Source organism: Triturus cristatus, chromosome 6 (assembly GCF_964204655.1).
Source record: "Triturus cristatus chromosome 6, aTriCri1.1, whole genome shotgun sequence".
NCBI lineage: Eukaryota > Metazoa > Chordata > Amphibia > Caudata > Salamandridae > Triturus > Triturus cristatus.
The window spans coordinates 1220929269-1220942744 of record NC_140589.1 but is presented as its reverse complement, the minus strand read 5'-3'; the positions used below and the strand labels follow the sequence as shown (position 1 = coordinate 1220942744).

Here is a 13476-nt window from a genome sequence, read left to right as displayed (position 1 = left end):
AGCGTGTCGTCACAGGGATTTTTTGAGAGAATCTGACCACCTCATATGACATTTTGTTAGCGGAGGCAGATTGGCCCCCACCTTTTGTTCCGCCAGCAGCACGAGGAGAGGACGTGATACTTCAGAGCTTTTTGCGTTACGTCCCCAAAGAACATGCCGACGCTTTTGCTGCTGAGTGGGCTTTAGCCTTGGGGCCAACACTGTACCGTAATCAGGTGGGCTGGGATAAAGATTCACCGCCACATGAGATTCTATTGCGGTCTATGCCTCAACCTCAACCCCAATATCTCATCAGGTGGGAAGCCAAAGGTCCCGTTTCTGATGTTCTAGCTCAGTTAGAGTATCAAGGAGTGATTGAGACATGTGTGTCGCCAATGAAAAATCCTCTTTTTACTGTATCGAAACCCGATGGGTCTTGCCGCATAGTTTTGGATTATCGGCATTTAAACTCTCATTGTCGTACGTTTGTGGTACAGAATACCCATAGCTCTGCTCTTGTTGACAGTATAGTTCGTAAAAAATATAAAACAACACTAGACATTTCCAATGATTTTTATAGCCGCAACCTGTCCCCTGAATGAAGTCAATGGACCACCTTCATGGCCGGTGGAAAATAAAAAAAATTCCGGCGTTTACCTATGGGGTATAAGAATAGCCCTGGGGTTTTCACCGCACGTGTTGTCCCCTTGTTAGACAGCACTGACCCAGATGCGTATTCGCATGTTGAAGACATTTATCTCACGGATGACGAATTATGGCCGCATCTATGCCGTGTTGAACGCATAATTCTTATGTTTGCGGACTACGGATACAAATTAAATTTTGCAAAATCACACATCGCTTGTTATGCGGTGCCCTTTTTGGGCCATGAGCTCAATCATGAAGGTAGGGGCTTAGCGCCTCACTTCCTGGAGAAATGCTCATGTTTGCAATCTCCGGCGACTAAGAAAAAACTTCAGTCTTTGCTGGGATTTTTGAATTTCAGACGATCTTACATTCTGGAATATGCACAGCATATCAAGGCTCTTTATGCCTTGATACAACCAACCTTTTCAAAAGCCAGCTGGCTATCGGAACATTCTGCGATTTTGCATTCTTTACAGTCTGATTTGGTAGAATCTAAGTACTTCTTGACACGTGAAAACCACACAAACATGGTGATACGAATTGTACCAGGTGCAGTGGGTTTCACTTACTTGACTTACAATGAAGGTGACACAGTACCTTTCGCATACATAATATACACTTTGTCATTAATTAATTGTTGCCAACTCACTCAGCACCCATCAAGCGACATTGCCACCTCTAAATGTATCCCAGTCAAACTGCCTCTATTGTCTTATTCTATGTTCTTTGCTCTATCAGACATTATTGTTAATAAACAATTAATACTCACCCAAAATAAAACACCTGTCTGTGGCACTTACCAAGTGAACGTAAGGCACAAAGTATCCAAAAAGTGCAGCTGGAATCCCGAAGACCCAGACCCGATAACCCGTAATCCTGAATATGGAGAAGTTGAAGACCTTCTTTGCAGAAGGCATACTAAATTTGCCATTCTTCTTGAAGCTCAGGTCCTCACGGCGGGGCACCAGTGGTATGTAAGTGAAGCCAGCCAGGAAGAGGATGAACATGGGTACGCACAGAATCCGCAACGTATTGAAGAGGCCAACATTGTCCAACAGTGCCCTCAAAATGAAGGGCAGTGCCACGGTGAACAAGCTGCTGCCAGCGGTGACAATGCCGTTGACCAGTCCAAGGCGTTTCTTGAAGTAGTGTCCCAAAATGACCAACGATGGCTGGTATGCGAACGAGCAGCCGCAGGCGAAGACAATCCCATAGGTGAAATACAGTGGCTCGATAGAGCTGCAATAGCAAAAAATGTGTTTTAGAATGATAACATATAGTATTGGCATGGAACATAGATACATTTATAGATATCAAACTGTACAAGTGCTTGACACAAAAAAAATCAAGGCCTGACCATGGACAATAAAAGTAGATTTGCAGATCAAGAGACATTCTAGAATTCAAAATATAATGTCAAAATATATCATTCAAAACATCTTTCCAGAAGGAGTATCAATATCCCCATTGGATTGATCAATCATTGTATAGTTGCTTATGTTTTACTAATTTCAATTGATATTTCTAGTGTTTGTCTGTGGGCAAGTTTGAGAATTCTATTATGCTTATACATGTAAATTGGCGTATGGGGGGCAGGAGTGATGGGATCAATGACAGAATATCAGAAACACAAATATTGTGTGGACAGAATATCGTGTCAAAAATATTGAGGACCAAAATATCGAGTAGGTATGTGCTAATTGGTAAGTTTAAGTTTACTATACTTAACTTCCAGATCCACGTACCCTGAAGATATATATATTGTCAAGGTACATATATGTGGAGTTATATATAGTAAAACTTTACTTATCCATAGAATATTATCTGCACAATATTCTTGTCCTTGATATTTTTGACATAATATTCTATCCCACGATATTTACATTTCCGATATTTTGTCCAAATACCAGATGGATGGGAGGATTTAGAGGTACAGTAGGCTTTTGTTGGGCCCCTGGAGGTGGTGGTATGAGGTGAGGGCAGGGACATCTTAAGGAGTTTAGGGGCCCTGGGCAAAACATATTTTGGGGTCCCTCTTCGCAACAGCTTTGTATTTATGATCTAATTTCAGCTCTTTCATGCTCTCTCTAGCCAGGTCACTGAGAGTGCACAGGCTCCCTATTCCAAATTCTAAATGTGTTTACATCTAATATTCAGGAATAGTGAGGTGTGTTTTCAATATTGTAAAATGGCAGCAGCTCATAATGCTACTACAAATAATCTTTGTGACCCCATCCCATTTCTCATATGTGAGGTTCCGTTTTGATCTAAAATAAACTTTTTTATGGATGTTGCATGAAACTTAAACACAACTTCTGTATTAGACTCTCACACATGACACACATTTAAAACAAATTAAAGGAAAACAGCATTTAAAACAATCTGTTTAAGAATTACTTAAGGTAATCAGGGAAAGATTATCTGCAAAACAGAGCTGGCTCTATCAGAGGGGCCCCATGAAAGGTTCAACTAAAATGTGAGCTAGTACTCTATTTAGAGTTGCACACTCGCTGCAACACAAGTGGTCTTCACCTTTTGTACATCAGTTTTCAATTTTGTTGCAGATGGACTTGTGGAGAAGTGTGGCTCAATGGTTACAGCAGCAGACCATGATGCAGAGGTCTGGCCTGGGACCAGGGTTCAATTCCTGCCTCGGTGGGTCTTGGGCTCAATTTCCTCGGACCTGTTAATTCTTGTCTCGGTGCCTATTCTAATCATGGGTCCCACTCTGGGCAATAGCTTGCTTAATCTCCACAATGGCCCCAACAATGCTGGGATGCCTGGCTTCACCTTGGGGGTGCCCAGGAGTGGACATTTCACAAGGAAAAGCCAGGAAGGGTTCCACAGTGGTATGAGTACAGTGCCAGGAAACCCCAGGGTAACAGTGCGCTATATAAATACAACACATTTATATGGTGGAAGTAAGGTTGTATCAGTCACTGCACAGCTTTAGCTATCGACAGACATTGATTTGCAACCGCCGCAGCTTCTGAGCAGAGCTTTGGGTACTGGCACTCATTCTTTTACAAATGAAGTACTTATAATGATAGAAGTTGTTTTCTGCATTATTACCTGCTTTGTTGTTCTACACACAGCCAGTGTCATCTTAAGGATTTTAGCGGCACAGGACAGAGCTTAGAGACCCCTTTTCGGAACATTTTTGTATTTTATTGTCAATTTTCTGCTAATTCAAACCACATGATGCCAAATAATATTGAATAAATGTTTTAAAGATTTAGATGGAGAAATAGACAGGTGGGAATTGGAGAGTTATTTCACTTTCCTTGGGGTCCCTTGGAAGATGGGGGCCCTAGGCAATTGCTATCTTTGCTCATGCTTTTAAACGTCTCTGCACACAGCATGAAGGTACAAGCCAAAGCCGTCATTATGAAAATGCAAGATTCAAGCTGCTTACGAATGCCCCAGGCATCCCAAGGTCAAACACAATAAGAATTTGCAATTCAATAGATCTCGCATTTGCCAGAGTTTAAGCTATTGGCATTGTAAATGTCAATCCCTTTTATTTATCTGTTTTGATAAACACATAAATAACAGGCATTGTCATTTACAATGCCAATAGCTCAAAACTCTGTAAATGCAAGACCTATTTCATTTCAAAGAAGAGGCCGCCATTTTCCTGGGCTGCTTGGAAAGTGACAGCGCACATGGCGCGCTGAATTTTGCAGGTAAGCATGCCGTGCTTACAGGAGTAGAAACTCATTAAAGAAAATAGTGCTTAAAGACTAAATAAGACGTACCGTGTATCAATAGAAGTGAAAGGGCCAGTCCTCATGGGAGGTTACAAATGAAGACAAAGTGGAACTAATTTAATTTAACTTAATTTAATTTAAATGAGTTGTAGAGCGCATAGCAGTGCAATTTTTTTTATCAACCTGTTGTATGCATTCTGTTGATACTTGTATTTCTTATGTGACCTGGCAGAATGAAATGTTAAGCCTTTTATTGCTGTAGTAACTAATTCACCAACAATATCAAGAGACTCTCTGACTGTAATGGGTTGGAATGTTGAATTTGGTTTAAAGTTAGTTCGAGTTGTACACAAAACACTCCCACTTAGGCTTCCAACATTACTTGCCATGATTGTGCTTTCCTGCGCTAACTCCTGCAGGTTTGCCAATAGTTCTGCATCCGCTGCAGTCAAAGTGCCAGCTGTTTCTTGGCTGGTAGTATCAACTTGTGTTGTTGTAGTCTTCTTCGTGACATTATGATTCGCCAGATGGTATTTTTTAAGTTTCAGTTTGCGGATGAATTTATAAACATCTACGCAGGTTAAGGCATAATCAAAATTACTTTAAGGACAGTGCGATAGTCCTAGTTCCAACAGTTGTGTTTCCGCTTTGTTGAGGCTCATGGGAGATAAATTCACAACGGTGTTGGTCTTTTTGATTACCTGCGTACCATTTTTTGTTGTACTGTGTTTTCTTGTTGTTGGCCCCTCCGACTGCACTTGCGCCTTTCTCTCCGCTTTGAATTGAGCCTTTGTTCATTTGCACGTTCTGTTTGCGAGGTCTTAGAGTCTGTGTTCGGTCTTGTCTGAGACAATTCACCTCTTCTGTAAGAGAAAGCTTGTGAAACCCCAGCCGCAATTAAATTCTTAACTGATCAGTTTCTGTCTCGCTCTCAACTGCCGAGCTCAAGTCTGCCGCCGAGGTTGACGATATTGCTGCCTCCCTCCTGCTGGTTTGCGCATCTTCACGTTGGATGGCCTGTTTTTGGAGATTTAAGGGCATCATATTTTTTTGTGAAGGTGAATACTTGTCCCTGCTCATAATCTTGTTTGTCCCGCTGAAACTTATACGGTTTGCGTTTTTTATAATCTCTTCCTCTTTTTCTAACCTGGCCATGATGTCTTCACGATATTTCTTGATAATTGGTGTAACCTCTATTTTGGCAGTTTATGAATTTAGCTCATCAATTTGTTCTTGCAGTTTTATTCGGTCATTTTTGGCGTATTTAACAAGAATTTCTACTAATCGTCTCAATGATTCAAGATTGCTATCCGCCCACTCGCGTAACATCTGCGGGTCCGGATTTTCATAACTTGGGGCAATCATTATACGTAATCCCCTAGGAATGCGTCCTACTTGTAAATAACGGCCCAGTGACTTGTGTTCCCACCATTTTGATTGCTCCATTCGCATCAACTTTTCCAATTTTTTAATCATATCTCTGGTATTGGTATTCCCCCGTGTAATGGGCCGCTTGGAGCCAACACTTGTTCCAAAGTGCTGGAAGCATCATCAAACATTAACTCAGCCACTGCTTCTCAACTCCGCAGTGCGTCTGCGGTCATGGCGGCTAAACGTTATAAAACGATTTCACGTACAAGCAAACTGGTGTAATTCCAATGCTTGTCTTGAGCACATCTCCTCTACCAGATATTTCCAAATGTTCCTACCTTATCTCATGGTAACCGATCTGACACGCTTCTCGCCACCACTCCGAAGGTGGAATCCATTTCCTGGATATCCAGAGACTGCAAGAGATTTCCGGTAATGAAACCAGACATAGCTTCCTGTCACTCCGCCCAAATGCAAGGAGGGGGTTCCCCAATGCCGAGGAAGCCTTCTCGGCACAAATATTCAACTCCACCGTTCTCTGCAACTTCCCTTCCGCTGGGAGCAAATGGATGTGAACCCACGTTTTCGTGCTGGAATTTTTTAGTTTATTGTTTAGTCACCACAATCGCCATGACGCGTTTCGGCCTGACATGACCTTGATCTCATGACGCACTCTGAGAGTCACATTACTCTTTTTAAAGTGCTAAGTGCAATCACACATGATGTATAGACATAGACGAAATTCTTATGTGTTATTATTGTCTGAAATAATTTAAATACATATAAAACCAATTTTTTACGTAAAATACATCAAAATTGTTCCCAAAGTATTCAAACATTGTCATTTAAAACATAATGTTGTAAATTTATATGTTGGTGTAGTAAAAACATCTGCTATGTCTGTATAATACAATATCGTACACATAATGTGATTACCTAGTTTCACTGATTTAACCCTTGCTGATTGGATGGTTATACTTGCACAAAAAACATATTCGTAACTTAAATCTTTCTTATATTGTGTCATATTCTATACTTGACTAAAGTGCTCAGTGAAATATAGTAAAACAAACGTGTGCTACCCTGGAACTAACCAAGTTCCTGAAGTATAAATAACTGAATTACATAAGTTAAAATCAAATAGTGAACTCATTAAAGCCATCATTAAAGCCATCATTATGATAAAAAAAAAATATTAAATGAAGCTATTTGGGACATCGTCATACGAGACAAGAATTACCCCAGTCCTTGTGAGTTTATGGGTTACTCCTGTTGTACATACTAACACTGAAACTGTAGTGAGGTGATTAAAGATTTTTCATACTCAGGATAAATGGTTGCCAGGATTAGATACAACCTTAAAACCTGGAGTGATGAGGCAATTCTCCACGTCTCCCTGGGCACTGAAAGGGGCACACACCAGCTCTGGAAAGATAGGGATGGCACCAGGTGAGTTTGGAAGGCCTCAGGCTCACCCGACTTGCATTTCTGGATCGATCTCTTATCCTCACAGTTCCTGGGAGACTCACTCCTTCGACATGACTTCTGTGATACTCCAATCAGCTGGCCCTTCTCGCGAATCTTACCTGTCACTAACTTGCTCCTCTCCAAACTGGGTAGTAAGCTTCCTTTGCCTCACAGGTCACAGCACAAGAAGGTCCTCTAATTCTGATCCTGGTCTAGATAGGAAATAGCAACACATGGAGCGTAGTCCCTGACAAACATCTATGGGCTGGTGCAGAGTGTCTCCTTCTGAGTCCATGCAAAGAACAAAACCACTGGACAAGCGGGATCTCATATATCCACCTTTAGGCATGGGTGGGATGCCAGGGCCATATGACGGCTAAGCTACATTTAAAATGTGAATATGCTACAATTCAGAGAGAGAGCACCATCACAGGGTTTCTTCTACTGTTAAGTGCTTTAGTTGAGCATGGTAAACGCCTGGGCTGAACTTTTTAAAGAAGGAGGACTTGGCTGGGGATACTTCTGATCTTCTCTGCCAGGGCTTGACTGCCACGGGTCAATGTCTATGTACATATATATATAGACATTAACAGTATCTGTAAGATTTGGGAACTACTCAGTGAGTGGAGAGATATGGGACTGTTAGAGTGGGAGGAATTTTGTTTTTTTTTAAAAAGACTACCCCATTCTGCCAGTGATGTATTTACTCCCTAAAATACACAAGAACAAAGAAAATCCCCCAGGGAGGCCCATTATTTCCTCAAGGGGTAGTGTACTGGAAAACATCTCGAGGTATGTGGATCACTTTCTGAGGGAATTTGTGTGCACCCTCCCATCATACGTTAGAGATACCAAAGATTTTCTGAATAAAATTGCTAACCTGATGTGGAAGGAGGATTATATCCTTATAACCTTGGATGTAAATTCACTGTACACAGTAATTAATCACGACCAAGGAGTACAGGCATGTGCCCACTTTCTAAAACGCAGAAACATTGGTTTTTTTAGAACATACCAATATGATCCTTGAGATGATCAGGTACTGCCTCATGAACAATTACTTTCTGTTCAATGGGTCAATATACAGACAGAGACATGGCACCGCGATGGGTACGTGCTTTGCACCTAGCTTTGCCAACCTCTTCATGGGGGCATGGGAGGAAGAGATTCATACTAACAAAAATCTTGAAAAAGCCCTTACCAGCGTGAGGATATGGCTCAGGTACATAGATGACATTTTTGTTGTTTGGCAGGGTACAGAAAAAGACGCGTTGCTGTTTATAAAAGAACTCAACAACAATGAGAGAAATCTTACCCTTACATGTACCATCAGCAAGGAAAAAGTAGAGTACCTAGACACACAAGTATTAGTGAGAAATAACACAATCCACACAACTCTCTATCGTAAATGCACGGCAGGTAACACTCTTCTCCATGCTCTGAGCAGCCATCCCGACAATCTCAAATGGAGCATACCATATGGGGAGCTGCTCAGAGCAAAAAGGAATTGTAGTTCCCTAGCTGACTACTTGAGCGAGCAACAAACTATGATAGAAAGATTCAGAGCAAGAGGATACCCAGCATGGGTTCTTAAAAAAGCAGTTGAAAGGGTGACAGAAGTTGAAAGATCTAGTACCCTAGCTCAAATTGAGAAGGAAGCTACAGAAAATGAAAATGACGAGGGCAACAGCACACGTATGATTATGACGTACAATGGCAATTCCACCCAGATACGTAAGGTTATTAATCGACACTGGAATATTTTGAAAAATGACCCCATAATTGGCAAGACATTACCAGAAAGACCCAGTATAACATATAGGAAGGGACGCAGCCTCAGAGATTCTTTGGTACATAGTGATTTGACAACTAACACAAAGGAGAGAGATCTAGACCTAAAGGGCTTTTTTTCATGCGGCCACTGTAAGGCGTGTAGTAATAGCAAAATGGCCAAAGAATTCTGGAATACCAGCACAAATACCATGATTACTATTTCTCAATTTCTAACATGTACCAGTACCTTTGTTATATATGTCTTGGAATGCCCATGTAGCTTGCGCTACGTGGGCAGTAGAACACACATGGCAAAAAAACGTGTCCTCGAACATATGCGGGCGATTACTAACAACGATAGACAATACCCTATAGCCCGCCATTTTGCCGGCCATCATTTTTCAGACTATAAGAAATTAAGATACTATGCAATCGAGCAGGTACTACCAAAATTGAGAGGTGGGAACCGTGTCTTAAGACTTAGACAACGGGAGTCAAGGCATATAATTGGTATGTGCACTCTTTTTCCGGGAGGCCACAACCTGGATGAAGAAATGGCCGTACACCTGCAAGAGGAATAAGGATGTATTTATGCTGTGTGAACGCAAAGTGCTTTTTGACGCCTTCTACATAATGAGTTGCCTTGACATGTTATGTTTCCCCCCCCTTTATTAACATTTTTTAAACATTTTGTTCCTTTAACAGTATGTTTCCTTAGCACTATGTCTTAGCACTATGTTTTAGCATCATGCTACATCACTGATATATTAGTTGGTAAGTGTTTCTCTGATTGATGACACTTTATCAATTTGACACCTGTACTTTTCTATCTCTCGCAGGAGGAAAGGAAGGGAATTGTCTTTTAAGGTGCCCACGCGATCCCTACCCTTTTCTTCAGATCATCCTTCAGTCACAGATTTGAGATAAGATTTTATATGCACTTTTCAATTTTGATATTTTGTTTTATTTGGGAACACTACGGGGTATTTCGAAAGAGGGGGTGGTGATATTGATGCCTGTTTACTTTCTCGTGTACAAGTGTAAGAAGACGGATGTCTGCACCATATTTTATTTTATTATTTTATTTCATTAATCTCTTATTATGGCTTATTTTCTTTCTGATAATAAGGGTACCTACTCTTTGACGGCCCATATTTGTTGGAACACAATTATAATGGTTAACCACATACACCTCTCCTTTAAGAGCAATGTAGATATCCAATGTCTAATTACCCACTAGCCAGGGGAGTTTCAGACTAGTCCATTACGCGTATTGAACCGCATACCCACTAATTGGGGGAACTTCAATCAATTTTAACTTTGGTTACATGGTATGGACACATCTACATTACCGTACAATGAGGTCGCTAATATTCGATCAACTACGTATACCAGCATGCACAGTATAACGCGTACACGAGACCTTACTAACCATTATGTTAATACGGTGCGCATAGGATTATAAGCGAATTACCCACTAACCAGGGGAGTTATAGTAAAGTCCAGTGTGGTTTTCTGCCCAATGATGCATCGCTATACATTGCTATTGATATACAATGAGGTTGTCGATGATTTGACTATGTGTACCAGTATATTTACTACAGTACCAACATAAGATGACTATTATGATAATATGGTACAGACGATAATGTAAGCGTGTACATTTGGTATTTCTCTTACACTTGTTTAATATGTACATAGGAGATATAATGTTACGATGTGAAAAGACGTTACAAGATGGCGTTCAAATTGGGGTCACCCGATACACATACGTTATAGTCCTTTCTCTATGCTTATGTACTATACCAACACGAAAGTATATGTAATGGCAAACTTTATTGTAAAACGTTGTGTGAACAAGCCACTACGGTGGCGAAACGCGTCACGGCGGGTTTATGAGAGGAATAAACCCCCTTATGGATATGAACTGAGGCCTGGTTTACTGTGTCAGAGGTTTTTGAGAGCGCGAGTGGGACTTCGCTTCAATATATATATATATATATATATATATATATATATATATATATATATATATATATATTCACTGAAAAAAAACATAGGTTTCAGAGACGTTATAGTTAGAAATTAGCATTTAAAAAACCTTAGAAATTCACAGAAAAAAACATAGGTTTCAGGGGTGTTATAGTTAGCTGCCCATTTCACTCGTACAAAACCATAGAAATTCCTCCGTTATAGTTAGTTCTGCTAACTATAACTCACGCGCCCGCAATGCACTGCTGATGATGTCACATATTGCATCATTCATGACATGGTCAGTGACATCACTGATGACATCACTGATGACATCTCAAATGACATCACTGATGACATCACTGATGACATCATCCACTGAATGTGGTTTAGTTTGAAATTTAAATATGTATTATATATATACCAATCTGTATTGAAGATTGAGTGGATATATAACTGTCTGGATGGAGGATTTAGTAGCTGTCTGACTGTCTTTTTAAGTGAGTAATTAAAAGTGTCTCACTTAATACATGGATTAGTAACTAAACTATGTGAATGTGTGCAGCACTGTCTCTGTTGTTGTATAACATGCTGCCTCAGTTGGTCACTAACTACATGAGTGTGTATATTAGTTATTGATTAGTTGGATGAGTATTTGTATGGGACACTGAGTTTGTGTGTGGTTGGATGGGGTGTGTGTAACTCTATGCATAGATGTGTGAATGGTTGATTGACTAGGTGTATGGGTTTAAGAGTGCATGTGGAAACAGTTGTTTGGGTGACTGAGTGTATTTATTTGTGTGTTGGTGAGCGAATATATGTTTAGTTGTATATCTTCAACAAAGTAAAAAAATAAAAGGCATTGTATGTGAGAGTTGGTGTATATAAATAAGTTTGTGTAAGAGTCAGTGATTGTGAGAGTAAATATATGAATGAGTGTATAATTGTAATGGTGCTTTTTTAACATATTAACGATGAGTTACTATGTGTTTGAATAAATGAGGTGTCGTTGGATAATTGTGTAAGTGAGTAAATTTAAGTGCGATACATTTTTTTCATGAGTGAGTAGGATGACTGCATAACCGACTAAGATGACTGCTGATGTGTCAATGTCTATATATGTGTATAAGTGCATTTGATAGTGTTCTATTAATTAATGACTGCATGTATAGATGATTCTGTTGTTGAATGGGTAGTTGTGTGTGTAGACTTAGGAATCAGTGAGTGGGTATGTAGTAACTGGTATTGGTGTGTCAATGGTTTCAAATATGGTACTCTGTATTTTACAGTGAGTGATGAAAGGTTATAATAGTGTATGATGTGGTGTATCTGATTGTCAAGTGGATGATGTTATCAGTGATGTCATTTGAGATGTCATCAGTGATGTCATCAGTGATGTCACTGACCATGTCATGAATGATGCAATATGTGACATCATCAGCAGTGCATTAGCAGAACTAACTATAACGGAGGAATTTCTATGGTTTTGTACGAGTGAAATGGGCAGCTAACTATAACACCCCTGAAACCTATGGTTTTTTCAGTGAATTTCAAAGGTTTTTTAAATGCTAACTTTTAAGTGTGATAGTAGTTATATCTATTTTTTTGTACTGATTTTCTACAGTTTTTTAACTGTTTATTTATGAATATTTTATTCATTAAATAAAATATATTTTTCTGAAAATTGCAAAAAAACATTTTTTAATTAAAACTGAAATATTGATTAATTTTCTTGTTTTCATTTTTTATTTTAATATATTTATATCATTTTCTTTAAAAAAAATGCAATTTTTTTTCGCAGTCGCGCACTCAAAGTGTGCACATCACGGTGGGTGCGCGCATTCTAGCCGCCATTTTAGAAAAGTCAAGAAGGATCCGCGTATGGTGTGCGACGGCTGCGTGTTTTTCAGTTACATCATATACATTTAATATCACGTGATATGCGCAATTGGTATGCGACCAGTCTGCGACTCCTGCTCCCGCGCATTCGCGACACATGCACATTACGGTACAAGATGTTTGCGCGCTTGCGGGTCCCGCGTGACATCGTATACGCGCTGGAGCGCGCTGGGTGCGCGACTCCCGCAAAAAAAAATTATGTTCCAAAATGATATGTACGTGTCTTTAATATACATATTAACCTCTTCTGTGCCCATGACGAGATAGTCTCGTCATGGAGCACGGTTGCGCTGTGCCCATGACGAGACTATCTCGTCATGAACCCCACCCACTAATGTAACGCCCGGCACAGGAGGGGGAAAGGGCGTGGCACTGAAGGGGTTAAGGCAAGAGATTATGTAAGATATTCATCAAAATAATATATTTCTACTTATAAGAAACTTATATTATTTTTAAATATATTTTCGCGAAGTTGGGTGCGTGCGTCGTGAGTGCAGAAAACCAGGTCAGCAGAGCTGCTGTAGAGCCAGAGGACCAGGTCAGCAGAGCTGCTCTAGAGCCTAAGAACTAGGTCAGCAGAGCTGCTCTAGAGTCAGAGAACCAGGTCAGCAGTGCTGCTGTAGAGCCAGAGAAACCAGGTCAGCAGAGCTGCTTTAGA

At 40.2% G+C, this 13476-nt stretch overlaps 1 protein-coding gene across 1 annotated transcript in view; it reads right to left on the bottom strand.

The window, feature by feature from the left end:
* Nucleotides 1-13476, bottom strand: part of SLC16A10 (solute carrier family 16 member 10) — a 369749-nt gene that overhangs the window by 75353 nt on the left and 280920 nt on the right. Inside the window, exon 3 of the mRNA XM_085612135.1 lies at nucleotides 1428-1866. Within this exon, the coding sequence (XP_085468261.1) occupies nucleotides 1428-1866 (439 nt within the window). The remainder of the gene's footprint in view (nucleotides 1-1427; nucleotides 1867-13476) is intronic.